At 45.9% G+C, this 18195-nt stretch overlaps 1 protein-coding gene across 1 annotated transcript in view; it reads left to right on the top strand.

The window, feature by feature from the left end:
• The window catches only part of Uvrag (UV radiation resistance associated), a 267126-nt gene that overhangs the window by 67107 nt on the left and 181824 nt on the right, over positions 1-18195 (top strand). The window contains exon 6 of the mRNA XM_021197047.1: positions 13782-13864. Within this exon, the coding sequence (XP_021052706.1) occupies positions 13782-13864 (83 nt within the window). The remainder of the gene's footprint in view (positions 1-13781; positions 13865-18195) is intronic.

Genomic DNA, 18195 nt, shown 5'->3' with positions numbered 1-18195 from the left:
AATCACTAGTTTGCTTCAGGGAGCCAGGCATGGCTGCATTCACCTGTGATCTCAGAAGTTGGGAGGCCAAGCAGGAGGGACTCAAGCTCAAAGCCAGCATGGGCTTCATCATAAGATCCTGCCTTAAAAAAAGAAAAAAAAAAAAAAAAAAAAAAAAAAAAAGCATGAACTAATGGAATTTTCTAGCCCAGTGCCTTCATGTCATAAATAAAGACACAGAGGCTCAGGAGCCTTCTAGCTTCTCATGTAAGTTAGTGGCATGCTGTACATGATAACCTAGCACAGCTGTAGTTATATATGATCAGCACAGCTGTGGATAGTGTACGAGAACCACTGTATACTTCGGTCTGTAAGGACTTGCCTCTAAGCAATCTCAGTCCATCTTTACAGCAATCACAGAGACGGGTGGGGCAGCTCTGCTTCCAGTTATGTGCATTTGAAGCACAGAGAGCAGCTGGTTTTTCTATACCCGTGACTCCCCCATCTCCATGCAGGATTGACGCTTCTGTTCTTCACTTTAGAAGCCTCTGGACAGACAGACCACCATGGGCAACTGTGCCAGCTTGTTATAATCTTCTGGAGGGTCTGTCCCCCCTTTTAGTGTACACACAATCCTAATGCCTGTCTCTGATGCCAGGGTCAGGAGCATGCGCCTGCCAGGGATGCAGTAGGGAACCACCCTGGGAAGGAAGAGCAGGCTGTGTGCTAGGATGAGGGCATGGAGGGCGTGGCAGTCAGAGCGTGGCTCTGCCTCCTTTTAGACTCCTTTCTTCATTCTGCCCTGTAACCTGGGGAAAGGTAGTGGCTATCCTTTTTACCTTTCCATTTCTTTGGGGGATTTCTAAAGTGCTGTATTTCCTTCACTGTGAGGGGTGCTGGCAGTATCGGTATCTTCTTTGCCTCGCAGTCACTGAAGTAAATGGGGGTGGGGCAGGGCTGTGGGGTGGGGGCATGGGGGTGGCGCAGAACCTGGAAAAGTGAAGAGGTTTTCATTTAATTGCCCTTCTAGGTCTGACTGAGAGGTTGGACAGTGGCTGTTCGCTCTTGGTCATCCTGCACTGGGTCTAACAATGGCAGAGAGCATCTTGCCCTGTAGTACACAGCAGAGCACTTACAAGTTGGGATTTTTGTCTCAAGTTCAGCCTGTGTTTGATTAACATGGAGCTGGGCAGTAGATCATTTCTGCTCAGAATTTTAAAAAGTTGAAAAACCTTTTCTTTTTTGTGAATATAAATGTTTTACCTGTATGTATGTAAGTGCACCACTTGGAATTTGAGTCATAGATGATTATGAGCCACTGTGTGGGGGCTAGGAATTGAACCTGGGTCTTCTGAAAGAGCAGTAGTAAGATGCCCCCAGCTGCTGAGCTATCTCTTCAGTCCTGAAAAATGGAGAACTTTTCAAAGTTGTTCTTACATGTATCTCAGTCAGTCATCATTTGTGTCCGTGCGTGAGCACACAGACACCAGTAAACGAAACAGACTGGACAGATAGATGGTCAGGGCTGTCTGTTTGCTGCCTGTGTTGTTCTAACACATCTTGGTATCTGACCTTGTAAATATGGGTGAGTTTGTTTCAGAACCATCCTTGATCCACTACTGCATCAGGCAGGGACAGGGCTTTGAAAACCTCCCATTGCCAGTCTTCTTGCCAAGGCCTTTAAATGGCAGACATTATACCAGGTACAGTGTGTATGTCCACTTAATGTGGAGCAGCTCCACGACACAGCCATTTTCAGTGGATGGGCAAAGCGACTCAGAAGACATCATCAGGCTGTGGATGCAGGATTGTACAGCCAGTAGGTAGGCAGCAGGCTTTTCATTTGCACTCTGGTCTGACTCACTTAGAAGCTAGTATCTCTGAACTGGGCCACGTGGTGTCTGCGTTCCCTCCCACTTGAGGTGGTGGGTCAGAGTCCCAGGCCTGTAGTTTCACATTTAATTAGAACTGTCCACTAGCAGTGCAGAGAACTGGAGGAGAGCGCTCAGGCCAGTGCCTCGTTAGACTGACGAGGTATTACTGAAGCGGAGACGTGCTGGGAACTGAAGCCGACACCCCACCCAGATCCACTGAAGTCACACCCATTAGTCACTGCATTTGGCCTCCCTCTGGCTCCCCCACTCCCCTTTCTTCTTGGATCAAATTAACTTTTTTGACAGATGTTTGGAAAATAGTCTTATCCTGTAATTTATATTTATAAATCCTTCTGCTACAGTGTGGTCCCCATTCTCTGCCTTCATTGAAGCCAGAAAATAACCTGGGAGAAGGCCCCATTTCCTGTTATGAGTCTGGAGGCTCTTGTCTTCATAGCATACTTTTTGAGCTTTTGAGAATTGTGTGTAGCACCAGGAGATGGGAAGCCAAGAGAGATGCTTTGCAGGGATGCTTTAGATTTTTTAGAGGTAAACACCATCAGCCTGAGGTTTGTCCTCCCCAGACTCAGAGCTGAGCCTTTTGTTTGTTTAAAATCCTTAGTCTCTTTTAGATTAGATTTGGAATGAAGACATTCTTACCTCTGAAAAGTCAGTGCAGTTCAAGCTTCCCCACAAGCCGGGACCCCTTACTCCGTCCAGTGATGATGGTTAGCCACACCGCTGCTGCCCGCTCCTCCTCCATCACGTCTGCTGTCTTCTCCCTGGTTGTAGGAGATTTTGTATGTACTCTTTCTGCCTCTAAGGTATATGCTCCTGTGTGCAGCTGCACGTCTTTGTGTGTCTGTGTGTCCCCATGTGCATGTGTAGGTATGGAAGCTGGGGGTCAGTGACAAGTGTCTTACTTTACTGTTCTCTACATTATTGCCGTCATCATCAGGGACCCAGTCTCTCACTGAACCCAGAGTTTATTGGTCTGTTGGGGCTGGAGTGATCCGCCTACCTCAGCACCCCGCAAACCAGTTACACACACACACACACACAGCTCCTCTACCTGACTTTTACTGAACAAGCCCTCATGCTTGCCTGGCAGGTACTTCCCTGGCCAATGGCTCTCCCCAGCCCACTGTCTCACTTGTATGGTCTCAGGCTTTAGTGTTTTCTCTGCTTGGTGCACATTTTTCCAGGAACGAATGCAGTCCACTTGAGTTCTGTTCCTCCTCCCTGCACTGCCCTGCTGTAAAATGGACACCACACTCCAGAGGCGGCCACTCCAGCAGGCCTTCCTGTCCTTCGGAAAGTAGCAGCACCGAGACTCTTCGTTCACCTTCTGCTTGAGTGTTTCTAGTTGTGACTTCTTACTTTAAACCTAAGAACCTTAATTGAAAAGAACCTTCCTTATTGCTTTGAATGCTCCTTAGAAAGCAGTAATGCCCGTTTCAGGACTCACGTGTCTTTGCTTACAATGCTGTCCTTACTGCACAGTGCTTCTCACGGTTTCCAGAGAGGAAAGGCACGTCTGAAGCTGTGGCCACACTGGGGGCAGGAGGGTGTCCGTACTGAGCTCAGTGTCTGAGAAGAGGTCTCCCCCTCCCTCGTTAATGGTGCAGCATCTGGGCTTCATCAGAGTCCCAGCAGAGGGTGTCCAAGGCCTGCAGATGCTTAGCAGAGACACTTGCAGTTTTCCTCAGTTTCAACTTGGCCAGCACCTGAAAGCGAATTAGTGTCCATGCACACGTGCACATGGGACCCAGGCTGCTGTGGATCCAGCAGGTAGCCGTCCTCCTGAGTACTGTAACCAGCCTACTGTAACCGCAGAAAGGACACTTCCCCATCTGTGGGACAAGCCGCCAGCTTTGTTTTATTGTCTCTTTTGTCTTCTTCCCCATCTGATTTCTTATTCTGTCCAGGTTGGTGAGTCTGGGCTGTGCAAAGCTCACTTGTCACGCGAAGACAGTGCGCCCAGCATCGGTGCTTACACTGGAAACCTGTAGGGGATCGCTTACGCTGTCCTCAGGCTCTGCTCCACTTTTGTTCTCCGTAGCCCATTGTATCCAAATTTTCTTAAAAACTTTCTTCATTTGTTTATTTGTGTGTGTGTGTGTGTGTGTGTGTGTTTGTGTGTGTGGGGAGGGCATTAGAGTCCACAGAGCTTGGAGTTACAGGTGCTTTTGCGCTTATGACCGGGTGCTAGGAGGTCCCTTTAGCCCCTCGCCCCCCGCCCCGTCTCCCCGCCAGGCTCCTTCCTGGCCAGCTGGACTTTGGTCAGGTGCTTCGGAGACCGGTGCACCCTCTTGGCCCAATAGAGCAGGTTTCTCCCCTCTGCCACTGTGACCATTTGTCCACCCCCCTCTTAGCCCAGGCTGTCTTCCGTCATCCCCTCTTTTTGAACCAGTGCCGATGGAGCCTGCCAGCGTCCACTCCTTCACTGTGGGCTTTGTGGCTTTTCCATTTCTAAAGTGTTAATGTAGTTTCTTGTTTCACATCAAGGCAGTAGCATCTGTCCTCACTAATCAGTGGCTTGCAGTCTTACCAAGGTCTGATTTCTTCTTTCTGAACCCTTTCTAAAACTTTTTTTTTTGGGGGGGTGGGGGGGACAGGGTTTCTCTGTGTAGCCCTGGCTGTCCTGGTACTCACTTTGTAGACCAGGCTGTCCTCGAACTCAGAAATCCGCCTGCCTCTGCCTCCCGAGTGCTGGGATTAAAGGTGTGCACCCCCACTGCCCGGCTTCTAAAACACTTTCTCATGCTAAAATTTGTCCTTGTCACTTAGACCCATTTCCCTAGGACGGTTCTTCTTACGCTCCCATGATGCCTGGCGTTTCCCTCAGCACCTTATTTGCCTGTTGTCTCATCTCTTTCTTGTTTGACTGTCCTGTGTATGAAGCCAGGGCAAGTGTCTGCTCTGGTGTAGCTTATTGCTGGTGTGTAGCATGCCCTGGCATGTAGTCATGGCTTAGCAGACGCTTGGTGGGAGGGAGTCTATGGTGGGGACCCCAGGAGGGGTCCTGATGGCATGCACTACTTGGTCCTTAGTAGTTGTGAGGGTCCTTACCCAGAATTCAGTCTGTTTTGCTCAGTGGTTTCTGACCATTTCTTATAGACACTTGTTTCCAAATTATTATTTATACTGTAAAGGGAGTTTGTTTTTTTTTTTTTTTCTTCTGACTTCCAGACTTATTTTTTTGTTCAGTTTTCCACATTTTCATTAACTATATAGTTGTTGATCCCAGGCTCATGTCTCTCCCTCCCTCCCCCCCCCCCCCCCCCCCCCCCCCCGCTCCCCCTCTGCTCTATTCAAGCAGCCACTGGGTCCTTCAGAGTCCATTGAAACAACTCTGGTCTCCCTAGCTTCTTTTCCATCTCCATTCCATAACCCAGCCAGCCACCTCTAGAGGGCTGGATTCTTGCAGTGGCCAGTCTCCTGATGGCCTGTGGACTCTGCTGCTTGTGTCTGCTCTGTCTTGCTCACCACATCTCTTTAATCTTGCATGGCATACTTTATTTCTTTGCTTAAAAGTTATGTTGAGTAAATTGTCATCATCTGCTCTGTCTGTGTGTTCCATTCAGATTCCTTCCATTGTGCTCCATCCCGCCCCTCCCTCCCCACCCCTTCTTTCCCACTGCTGTTGTCGAGTCAGAGTTCTCAGTACAATAAGTGTGTGTGTGTGTACTTTTTTGTGTCTCTGTGTGTGGCATATGTACATGTTTGCGTGTGTATACAGACTACTCCTAAAATAGCTACCTGCTGATTTCACAGACAGCCTGGGTCCTGTGTGCACATGTGCACAGACCCCAATGTGCTTTCCAGTGCTGGCCTAGTTGAAACTGAGAAAGGCAAATGTCTGTGCGAGGTTGAGTGACGTCCCCATGACAAGTGTCTCTGGTGAGGCTGAGCTCTTTCCCCAGTCACTCGCCACCTCATTTTCTTAGCCATCTCCCTGTGCCTGTGTCTGGACTATTATAACAGCCAACTCACTATAGTTGGTCATTCTGCTTCCGCCAGCTCGTCACATTAGTCCTTCTCTAAGTAGCCTTTATTATATACAGCTCTGATAGTCACACTGCAGTGTTAGACACCCTTCCTGAGCTTTGATGCCCGTGGGTTGTCTTCATTTGTGGCCTGGTGTCAGGGCTCCCGGCCTACTTACCCAGCCATGTCTACCATCGCTTTCACCATCAGAGTTCCTGAAGCCGAACGAATCAGGACACTTGGATTTTGTCTGAGTGCAGTTTGTCTCCTGCTGCCACGCTTTGGCTGAAGGTGTTCAGTCTGGGTGGGGCTTTCCTTCCCAGCCATTCAGGCTCCCAGGACCACTTAACCCAGCCCACACACTGCCAGCTCTGCAGCCCTGGCTGCTCTGTGCTTGCTAGATGGAGTTCTCGACAGGTCAGAACACCTGTGTGGTTTAATTTGGTTTTAAGCTGGTCTATGACCCCTTTATTTATTTTACCGGGGCCTTTAACTGGTATATGTGCTTTCTGAGGATAGTGAGAAACAAGCTTAATGTTCTTTGTATATTAGGTGTTTAATACACCTAATTCATGAATAAAGGCTCATGTAAACTGATTGGCCTACTAAGAGAATTCTTTTCCTTCCTTCCTTCCTTCCTTCCTTCCTTCCTTCCTTCCTTCCTTCCTTCCTTCCTCCCTCCTTCCCTTCTTCCCTGCCTTCCTCCCTTCTTTCTTTTTTTTTCTTTCTTTCTTTCTTTCTTTCTTTCTTTCTTTCTTTCTTTCTTTCCTTCCTTCCTTTTTGAAAATTATTTATTTTAATTTTTTCAAGACAGGATTTTATTATTTAGCTCTGGCCGTCCCGGAACTTACTACGTAGACCAAGCTGACCCCAAATCTCACAGAGGCCCACCCCCCTTTGCCTCCCACAAGCTAGGGTTAATGGCGTGCTCACCACGCCCAGCAGTGGGTTACTTCTATATTGCTTTTGTGTTTGTGAAGATGATAAGTTCAGCTAGGACAGCCCACGTTTTCAAGGTGACCTTGCTGGGAGCACTAACATAGTTTAAGTTTTGTGTGGTCTGCAAACCAATAATAATTTGTTTTTAAATTTTCAAGAATTTGAAAGATGAAACTAAGAGTATACTCAGATGTGACATGTGTCTTTGCAAAGCTGAAAACACCGAGTTTTAGCTGTGCCCCATGTCCCCTGCCTCAGCACTGAGGATCAAATTCAGGCCTCATCTGCCACTTAACTGTCTTCCCAGTCTCAAAAATACCTTGTGACCCTTTATGGAAGAAGTGCCCTGACCCCTAATCTAGAAATACAGCTCATCCGCCCGCTGGGGCTGCGGACTGTCTGCTTCCCCAGCAGTTTCCCAGACCCCCTCCAGGCAGAGAGAGTCCCTCTGTGGAAGGAAATCCTTAGGCCTGGCTTCAGAAGAGTTTTGAGTGGCGTGCAAATCTTTCCTGGGCTCTTTGGCACTTGGCACTATCTCCCACAGATAACCAGATACAAATGAGCCGTTTCTTTCCATTATAACCCTCACCAGAACCTGGAGGATTGCACAGCTGGCCCAGTTAGTCGTCGTCCAGAGTGAGGCTCTTGGCATATTTGAAGAATGTTAATTGCTAAGTGCAGGGTGAAGTCAAAGAGCTTCATAGTGTCCTTAAGCTGCTTTAAATGTACGTAGCCTGAGAATTTTAGACCAGAAAGGGTCTGGGAGATCCCCGAGTTTACCAAGGTCCTTAAGAGCAGAGGCTGTGAGCCAGACTGTGTGGCTCTTCCCCTTAATCCTCCTGTGTCTCAGTTTCTTCACCTTTAAAGTGGGGCTAAGAATAGCACCTAGCCATTGGGCTTGCGAGTATCAGCAGCAAGTGTGAGTGTTTCTCACAGCCACATTTGACTGGAACGATGGCTCTGACACAGGACTCTCCACATAAGCATTCTTTTCTTTCTTTTTTATTAGATATTTTCTTTATTTACATTTCAAATGTTATCCTCTTTACTGGTTTCCCCTTCGAAAACCCCCTATCCCATCCCCTCCTCCCCCAAACCCACCCTCTCCTCTTTCCCTGTCCTGGCATTCCCCTACACTGAGGCATCGAGCCTTCTCGGGACCTAGGACCTCTCCTCCCATTGATGTCCAACAAGGCCATCCTCTGCTACATACGCAGCTGGAGCCATGGGTGCCTCCATGTGCATTCTTTGGTTGGTGGTTTAGTCCCTGGGAGCTCTGGGGGTACTGGTTAGTTCATATTGTTGTTCCTCCTATGGGTCTGCAAACCTCTTCAGCTCCTTCCATCCTTTCTCCAGCTTCTCCATTGGGGACCTGTGCCCAGTCCAATGAATGGCTGTTAGCATCCCCTTCTGTATTTGTCAGGCACTGGCAGAGCCTCTCAGGAGACAGCTATATCAGTCTCCTGTCAGCAAGCACTTGTTGGCATCCACAATAGTGTCTGGGTTTGGTGACTGTATATGGGATGGAGCTCCAGGTGGGACAGTCTCTGGATGGCCTTTCCTTCCGTCTCTGCTCCATTCTTTGTCTCTGTATCTCCTTCCATGGGTATTTTGTTCCCCCTTCTAAGAAGGGCCAACGTATTCATACTTTGGTCTTCCTTCTTCTTGAGCTTCATGTGCTTTGTGAATTGTATCTTGGGTATTCCAAGCTTCTGGGCTATTATCTACTTATCAGTGAGTGTATAACATGTGTGTTCTTTTGTGATTGGGCTACCTCACTCAGGATGATATTTTCTAGTTCCATCCACTTGACTGTGAATTTCATGAAGTCATTGTTTTTAATAGCTGAGTAGTACTCCGTTGTGTAAATGTACCACATTTTCTGTATCTAGTCTTCTGTTGAGGGACATCTAGGTTCTTTCCAGCTTCTGGCTATTATAAATAAGGCTGCTATGAACATAGTGGAACATGTGTCCTTATTACATGTTGGAGCATCTTCTGGGTATATGCCCAGGAGTGGTATAGCTGGGTCCTCCGGTAGTACTATGTCCAGTTTTCTGAGGAACCACCAAACTGATTTCTAGAGTGGTTGTACCAGCTTGCAGTCCCACATAAGCATTCTTGTTTCACTGATGCTTTTAGTAGTTGTCTCATTTTATAGTTATAAGTACTGAGGACAAGAGGAGTGAAACGATTTTCCTTCCTTATCTGACAGGTAGAGTGGGCTAAAGCCTGACTGCAGCTTTTCAGTTCATTGTTCCCTCCCTGTTATCATGTGCTGCTTGTAGATGTGTGTTTGACACGTGTAGATTAAATGTGTGTGTATGTGTGTTAAACTTGTGAGTGGGGTTATATGTGCACATGTGTGTGAATGCATGTGGAGGCCAGAGATAGACACCAGTGCCTTTCTCAGTCAGTTTTCATCCTAGTTTTCGCGACAGGGTCTGTCACTAAACTCGGGGCTCCCAGATTCAGGTAGGCTGGCCAGGCAGCGGACCTCCTGGACTCTCCTGTTGCTGCTTTTCTTGGGGCCGTATTAACGAATCTATACCTCCACACCAGGCTTTTACACCAGCACTAGGCGAGCACTTTCCTGGCTCAACCTTCCTCATGGCTCCTTATTTTTATTTTTCATACAGATGTCACCCAAGCTGGCCTTACACTTCAAGTTCTGTCTCAGCCTCCTAAGTGATGGGATTACAGTAATTATGTTACCACAACTGGCTTGGATAGTTAAAAAAAAATACTAGATTTATTTATTTTACTTTATGTGTATGACTGTTTTGCAAGCCTGCATTTATGAATAGTACATACGTGCCTGCTGGATTCCCTGGAACTTGGGTAATAGATGTTTGTAAGCCAACCATGTGGGTGCTAGAAACCCAGCCCAGGTCCTCTCCAAGAGCAAGCACTCTTAACCCCTGAGCTTGCCGCTCCAGGCCCTGGGTGATTTTTAATAACTAGAAAAAAGTACACACCAGCTTTTTAGATAAACTAAGAAAGCTAAGTTATTTTATAGCTTAATCTCCTGTCTCTCCTGTGTGTCATCGTCTTCTCATCTTCATGATATGACATTATTTTCTAGCCAGGTCTTCTAAAATTGAAGTGCTGCTCATGTAACTGCTGTCTCTATCAAGTTGACAAGCATTCTGTTATCCTAAAGAAAACCCAAGAGTGTTGGAGAGATGGCTCTTGTTAAGAATGCTTCCTGCTCTTACAGAGGATATGAGTTCGGTTCCTAGCACTCAAGTCAGACAGCTTCCAACTGTTTATATCTCCAGCTCCAGGGGACCCAGTGCCATCTTCTGCAAGCACCTGCACTCGCATGCACACAAACACATAGACAGACACATCAGTAAAAGTTCATCCTAAAGAAAACTTGGAGCTCCAGTGTGCCTTTCTTCACACCCACCTCCCAGAGCTCTCTGCTTTTGGTCTTTACAGATTCACGTCTTCAGTGTATTCCATGTCAGTGGGATCACATGATGTGTGACATTCCATGTCAGTGGGATCATACTGTGTGATATTCCATGTCAGTGGGATCACATGGTGTGTGACATTCTAAGTCAGTGGGATCATACTATGTGATATTCCACGTCAGTGGGATCACATGGTGTGTGACATTCCAAGTCAGTGGGATCACACTGTGTGATATTCCATTTTAGTGGGATCACATAGTCTGTGTATTCCATGTCAGTGGGATCACATGGTGTATGACATTTCATGTCATTGGAATCACACTGTGTGATATTCCATGTTAGTGGGATCATATGGTGTATGACGTTCCATGTCAGTGGGATCACATAGTGTGTGATCTTTTGGGTTTAGCAGTTTTCATGTAGCATGTTTTTATATTTGCATATAATATATTTATCTACATATTATATAATAGCACTTCATCTTTCTGAGGCTGTACCATACACACTTTATCTATTAGCCTTGGATGGACATTTGGGTTGTATCCTTTGACTATCATAACATTTGAGGGCAAATTCTTGTTTGAGTGCCTGTGTTCAGTTCTTTTTGGTAGGAACCTGGGAGCAAAATTGTTATTGCCAGGCAGTGGTGGAGAATGCCTTTTGCCTTTAATCTCAGCAAATGGATCTCTGAGTTCGAGGCCAGCCTGGTCTACAGTGTGAGCTCTAGGACAGCCAGGATTGTTAACACAGAGAACCCAGTCTTGAAAACATAAAACAAACAAAGTAAAACAACAAAACATTATTATTTTCTAGTTCCAGGTTTTAACATTTTGAGGCATTATGGAACTTCTTCTGTGTGATGGTTTGTATATGCTTATCCCAGGGAGTGGCACTCACAGGAGGTATGGCCTTTTGGAATAGGTGTGTCACTGTGGGTATGGGCTTAAGACCCTCACCCTGGCTGCCTGGAAATCAGTATTTTGCTAGCAGCCTTCAGATGAAGATGTAGAACTCTCAGCTCCTCCTGCACCATGCCTGCCATGGTCCCATGTTCCCTCCTTAATGATATTAAACTGAACCTCTGAACCTGTAAGCCAGCCCCAATTAAATGTCCTTATGAGAGTTGCCTTGGTCATGGTGTCTATTCACAGTAGTAAAACCCTAACTAAGATATCCTTCTTGGTGGCAACAACATTGATCTGTAAGGATGCTAGTTCTTCTGCATTTTGTTGGTGTAGGCTGATAGTATTGTTATAGCTGTCCTCGTGTGAATGAAGAAACTCTTCACTGTTGTTCCCTCCGAGGTTGTCTAGCACCAGTGCTACTGGGCATGTGGCCACCCAGTCCTGACCTTCTATGACGAGCTTATTTCTCCCTTGCCTAGCCCTGGCACCCTGCTGTTGATATGTTGTGTTGGTTGATCATAGATACTTGGGTTTAATCTCTACACCATCTGTTTCCTTCCTTCCTTTCTTTGGTCGTCCTCTGGCTCTGACCATTTTGTTTGGATTGCTGTTGCTTCCCTGTATGTTTTGAAGTCAGACAATGTAAGTCTTCTTTGTCATCTGTCAGCTTCCTCTGAGTTTATGGGGATTGAAAATTGGCTTTCTTCTTTCTGTAGGAAAGGCAGATAGGATTTTGATGGAGAGGTGTTGAGTCTGTGAATGGCCTAGGATGTTATTGCTGCCTTGACAGTATCCAGAACATGAGATGTTTTCCATTTTATTTTGGTCCAATTTGGGTGTACTTTGTATTTCCTGCCTAATTGTTCTGGCTGGAACTTAGGTTGGATCATGTGCTAGATTTTTTTTTTCCTCTTTCAAAGCTATGTGTATGAATAGCCCACATTTTGTTTGTTGTTTCCTCTGTCTGTGGACTCTTGGGTTATTTCCACCCATTGGCAGTCTTGAATAAGGCTACTATGCCTGAAGATACACAAATCCTAGATTCAGATCCTTGCTTTCTTTTGGGGATGTATCCAGAAACACTTGGCAGAGAGCATGGAACCATCCTTTCAATATGCTGCTAGGTTAGTTTTGCTAATATTTTATGGAAGATTTCAGTGTGTGTATTTATAAAGTATAATAGTATGAGGTTTTCTTATGCTTCATTTGGCTTTGTTCTAAGAGTGGTATTGATCTCATACAGTGACTTAGACTTGGTCCCCTCCTTTCTCCTTTTAAGGCTTTGAGCTGCATTGGTATATCATCATCATCATCATCATCATCATCATCATCATCATCATCATCATCATCATCATCGTTATTTTAAATAACTATAGGATTGACTAGTCAAGTCCCTGCCTGCCTCCACACTTTTATGACTTTATATAGTTCTCGCAGTAGTCTTATGATTACCGATTTAACCTCTTCATGCATGAAAAGTCTGTTTTGGCTTTCTGTTTCTTCTTGAGTCATTTTTGGTAGCTCATGCATTCCTAGAAATTTTTACCTTTTCCAGAAACTTCCACATGGAATTCCATAGTGACTGTGCTAACTCACATTCCTTTTCTCACATCCTGGCCAGTATTTATTACTAATTAAAAAGGCTGTGTTTTGCTCGCTCCTCTCTCTGTCTTCTCCTCTCATCTCTCTCTCTCTCTCTCTCTCTCTCTCTCTCTCTCTCTCTCTCTCTCTCTCTTCTATCTTTCCCCCTGCCTTTCTACAATAAAGCTCTAAAACCATTAAAAAAAAGTCTGTGTCTTGGTCATAGCAGATACTTAGTGTTTGCATAACTTGTTTTATGAATACTAAATTTTCCTATAACATTTATGAGGTAGGCACAACTGTCATTTCTATGTTACAGACAGGGAAAGCAATTGACTAAAAAGGTATAGGTGACAGTCACAGACCTGGTACATTAAGGGTTTGAAAGGATCATGAAAGTCTGGGTCCAGAGTCTTTTTAGGGCCCCAGGTAGCTCAGGCTGGCCTTAGACTTACTGTGTAGCTAAGGATGACCTTGCACTTCTGATCCTCCTGGCTCCACCCCCTGAGTGTCAGGATTATGCATGTATCACCACATCTCTGTTTTCTGGGTGCTGCTAATGGAATATAGGGCTTTACACATGCTGTGCAGACACCCTATCAATGGCCATAGCCCCAGTGCCCAGTCCTTTTATTAACTACAATTTACACTGCCTTTCTTAAGTAACTTGTTCCTTTGTCACTGTGTTATATTCTTGGTGCTTGTGTAGGTGGGAACACTTCTTTCTTATATTCCCAAGTGGGACTTGGGCATCCAGAGACAGCGTGGTGTTGGGACTCAGCCTCCTGGGAAGAGTAGCCCACCCTTCTGCAGTCACAGAATGTACTGAAGGACTCTGAACCATCCCTGGAAAGCCAACCACAGTCCGCAACCAGAACTGTTTGTTTCTGTGGGAACAGTGAGAAGGAACTGAGTTTTAAATCCACTTGTCTGAAAGATTTGATGGGGGTTCCACAGAGATTATACTTTTTGGGTCTCTAACATTTTAAGTGGACCCAGGTCTTTGATGAGTCATATCCTGAGAAAGGCAAGTGTGGTTGGCCTGGCACAGATTTTGTTTCTCTTTGTTTACTTTCTTCACCATTGCCTTTCAGGGTCATCCAAATGTACAGAAGAACCTCCTTCAGGTGGACCAGAACTATGTTCGCAATTCTTACGATGTCTTCTCTTTGCTGCGGTAAGAACCTCCCTAGGGTCTCCTGGATTTGAATGATCTCTGTCTGTGGCTCTGTAGGGCTGAGGTGTGAGGGATGTGTCAGACCTGAGAGGCCAGCGCTAAGGCTTAGTAGCATTGTTTAGTGAAGGCTCCATAAATCCTGTTGTTCAGTGATTTAAGTTTATCTCCTTGACAGTCTTTGAAAAGCCATTTCCTCTCACTGGGTACTGGGAAAGAGCAGCTGCAGACTGCAGATCCGAAAGCAGAGTGTGAGGCTCTTTCTGGTCTGCAGAGCATGGACATCACCGGAACTTACCAAAGATGCTTCCCCAGGAGAGCCCACCCACAGCCCTAGGCGTGGCCTAGGCTTTTAGCTTGCTGGCCACCTTAAGAGGGCCCTCGCGACAGGGCCAGGGGAGCTTTGCAGAGATCCAAGGCGTAGAGGCTTAAGTGCCTCTGCTCTCTGTATGGATGCGTGTCTGTATGAAATGCTAGGAATTAAGTTTGAAAGACTTAAACATCTAGCTTCAGTTTTTCATGTGGTAGATGATCACTTCCCAGGGGACCTGTCCCAATATAGTCAGCACAACACTCAGCCTTTGTTCAGCTCAGATTGCTAGTGGACATTTGATTTGGGTAGCATTTTTCTAATGTTTACTTAACACATCATAAATTTTAGAGCCTTACATCTCCTCTATAGATTTTCTAGTGGAAGAATCCAGAAGGATTCTTGAAGGATGGTTATCTTATAAACATTATACAAGTGGCCTTTCCTTTGTGAGCCTTGAATCTTATATTTATTGACATAGAGTTTAGTTACGTGACTTGTGAAAATTACTCTTATGGGACAATAACCCGAAAGCTGCCACATATGTTTGATGACCTTTGGCCTGTGTTCGAGAGGTGTCTTCAGTTTGACTGCTTGGGATGTGTAAACAGACAGGGTTTACTAATTGCATGGACATTCTTTTGAGTCTATTGAATTGGGGCTGTAGTAAGTGAAGAATAGAGTGTCCAGAAATAGTTGAAATGAGAATAAACTGACCTCGATTTTCCTTAGTAAAATGATAGGAAGAGAACATTTTTTAAAAAGGTATTTTCTAAGTATGAGATTATGCTATCTTATGGGACAAAACAATAGTGCTCAAAGAAAAATCCCCAACTTAGAGAAAAGGGAGGCACTTGGGATAGTTAACTGAGAAAAGAGGGTGTGTTAAAGGGTGCAGAAAGCTCTAAGCTGTTCAGGAGGATAGGAGGTGAGAGATGGGATACCATAGGAGATGTAGTGGGTGGGGCTGCGGGGATAGCTCAGTGGAAAAGCACTCACCTGCCATGCGTGAGGTGCAGAGTTCAGTCCCCAGTACCTCCAATTGTCCTGTTTACTCCAGTTCATTTAACCATTCTGGTTCTTGTGGTAGAAGTGGTGGTGTTAAGTTGTATAGTTTATAGGTGTTTTTTAAAATCACGGTTGTAGTAATTCATTGCTACAAAACAACATAGACTTTCTTTTGTGTGGGGTGTGGTGGTAAATGCACATTCTATGTGCACATGTGCATATGTATGTGTGTGTATGTGACTGTGTGTGCACACATGGAGGAGGAATATGCATATCCAGAGGTCAGAGTCAGACATTGGCTGTTTCACTCCATCACTCTCTACCTTATTTGCTTGAGGCAGGGCCTCTCACTGATGGTAGCGTTCATCTCTGCCAGGCTTGTTGGTCAGTGAGCTCCTGGGATCTTTCTTTCTGTCCTCACTACTGTTGTTACTGTCCTGTTAGCCAAGACCTCTCGCCAGCCCCGAGACTCAGTTTTTCTGAGCCAGATTAAATGTCTGCTTATCAACCCAATTACCTACCTGAACTGCAGGAATCATCATGCACCCAGAAACTCTAAGTTGTACTTGTCAAAGTTAGTGAACCTTCCTGCTTCTTTTAGCAGGCAGCCATGTCTGCTCTGCCGAAAGCATTTCTCTCGGGAGCTTTCTGCTGTGGTAGATGTGGAATGCTAGCTGGGAGCTGAGTTCCTCCCAGGCTCGGTTTCTTTGTTCTTTCCTCTACTCACTTAACATTGTCCCGAATGGGGATAGTTTAAAAAACGTTTTTTTCGTTTCCTATTTCTTCTTGATTTATAACATTTTTGCTATTTGGCTTATAATTTGAAAATATAGCCACAGCCGGGCATGAGGTACAAGCCTCTCTAATCCTAGTCTCAGGTGGCACAGGAGAGTGGACCAAGAGCTTATCATTATCTTTGGCTACATGTCAAATTCTAGGCCATCCTGGACTACATGAGGCCCTGTCTCCAACAACAGCTATACTACCCACATTGTCTGCATTCCTTAACGGCCCTTCGCTTCAGAGTGAGAACGTTAGTCTCCTGGTTGTGCTTTTTAGGAGTATATGCTAATTAATAACCTGCACCAGCTAGTAGGCTTTGTACTGCCCGTTTGCCCTAAAACCTAGTACTGAGGGAAGATGGTCTCAAGGTTGAGGCCAACCTGGGCTGCATAGTGAGTTTCAGGCCTACACTATAAGTGAGACCTTGTGTCAAAATTAAAAATAAAAATTAATAAAAAATTCTTTCAGTGTATTGTGATCCTGGGAGCCATAGTTTCTTAGTAATGCTTGCTGGTAAGTGTCATGGGAAACTAGGGAATCTTGGTGAAGTTAGGACTTTGGAACGTCTAGACCAGGGCATGCACCAAAACCACATACTTCCCATGGGAGTTTTATATTGTTTGTAGGAAAGCAGTCAGGTGCCTTGGCTCACACTGGAGACCCCAGGCTAGCTTTACCATCTCCACAGTAGTAATCAAGTCTGCCAGAGTTGCCTTAGTGTGTGTGTGGGGTGAGGCAGTGAACCTTTATTAGCCCTGAGATTGCAGGTTTGTTTTCCAGCAAACAGACAGGAGATATTTGGCTTTTGTATTCCATACTTTGGGATGTTCATCACAAGGTGTCAATGTTGTTCTTCAACTGACATTTTATTTTTTTTTATTTTTTATTTTTTCAACTGACATTTTAAATGCCAGTTACTTTTCAATTTGGATGAGCAACTGGCTAGAGGGAGGGCTTCCACAGAGCATGGACCACTGTTGTGAAAAGCTGTTCAGTAAGCAGTTGTCCAAATCTAGATTTTCCTGTCTTGGGGCATAGGTAATTCAATAAAGCTCAGGGGTGGGGGGAACTCTGGATTTTGTTGTTGTCGCCTTTAAACACTTTTCTTGCTGGTGGTAGTGAATCACTGAGTGGGAATAAGGGGGTATGCACGGTGAGGAATAGTTTCGAAGGCTATCCCTGGTGTCATCAGGGTAAGACTGGAACCACAGTGTCACTCTCTGAGGGTAAAAGATCTTTCAGGGTGTCATCCTTGGCCTCACCCCTTAATACTTTGTAGAGAGGGGGCCGTATTGTAGGCTTTCTTCTCCTTTGAAATGCCTCGCCCTTTCCAGGTTAGTACACAGGAAACAGCATTGATGCCGGCTGTGGTCCTCTGCGTGGGCCCTCCTACTGAAAGTGCCGGGTGCTGGTAGAAGGTGCAGGACCTTGGGTAGGATCCTTCCCCTTTGTTTGCTCCAGGCTGGTCAGGTTTGTCTCATCCGGTTAGTAATGTTGGGAAGGTGAACAGAGGCCAGGAGTGCGGAATCCCTAAGACAGTTCCCACGTCATGTCGGGACACCTGGTGTGCACAGCCCTCACTGTCAGCTCCTCTCTGTGATGCGATGCCTGAGTTCCAGCTTGTTCTGCTGGCTCTTTCTCTTAGCATCATCTTCCCCTTCGCCTTCTTGCTCTTATGTTCACTCCTGCTTTCAAAGCTAGCTGCGTTCTCCCTAGTCAGTCATGATTTTACAACGTTGTGTTTGTCTCTTCACACTGATGGCATGAGAGCTTCTTGAAGGATGGACAGATTCTTCACCTGACCATGTCGCTCTCTTCATTGTGTGTCTGAGGTTCCTGTGCCAGGGACTCTGCAATGTCATTTTCCCTGTCAGCTCTGCTCCACTGGCACAGCTCCAACCTGCCTGTCCTGGGCTAGAAGGCCCAGTCCAGATCCTGCCTGCCTTCCCTTGGTCTCATGGGCTGTTTACCAGGGCAGTTGGGCTTTCAGTGGTGCCCTTGAGGAGCCTCAGCCCCAGCCTGGCCAGACTCACTCGTCAGCTCTGCCCCCTACCCCTCCTCTTTCTCTTCTCTGGTGTCAGCACCATGGGTCTAGACATCAGAGTCATCTTTGTTTTCTGACTCTTCTTCCTTCACTGGGGCTTACTTAGCTCTGAGTCTTCGCTGGATGGCTCTTGTGTCACCCTTCCCTATTCTGTCTGTCTTCCTGGGCTGTGTCTTTTTTTTTTTTTTT

The sequence above is a fragment of the Mus pahari genome, chromosome 1 (genome assembly GCF_900095145.1).
Source record: "Mus pahari chromosome 1, PAHARI_EIJ_v1.1, whole genome shotgun sequence".
Lineage (NCBI taxonomy): Eukaryota > Metazoa > Chordata > Mammalia > Rodentia > Muridae > Mus > Mus pahari.
Note: the sequence above shows the minus strand (reverse complement) of the source record. Positions and strands in the feature narration are given on the sequence as shown.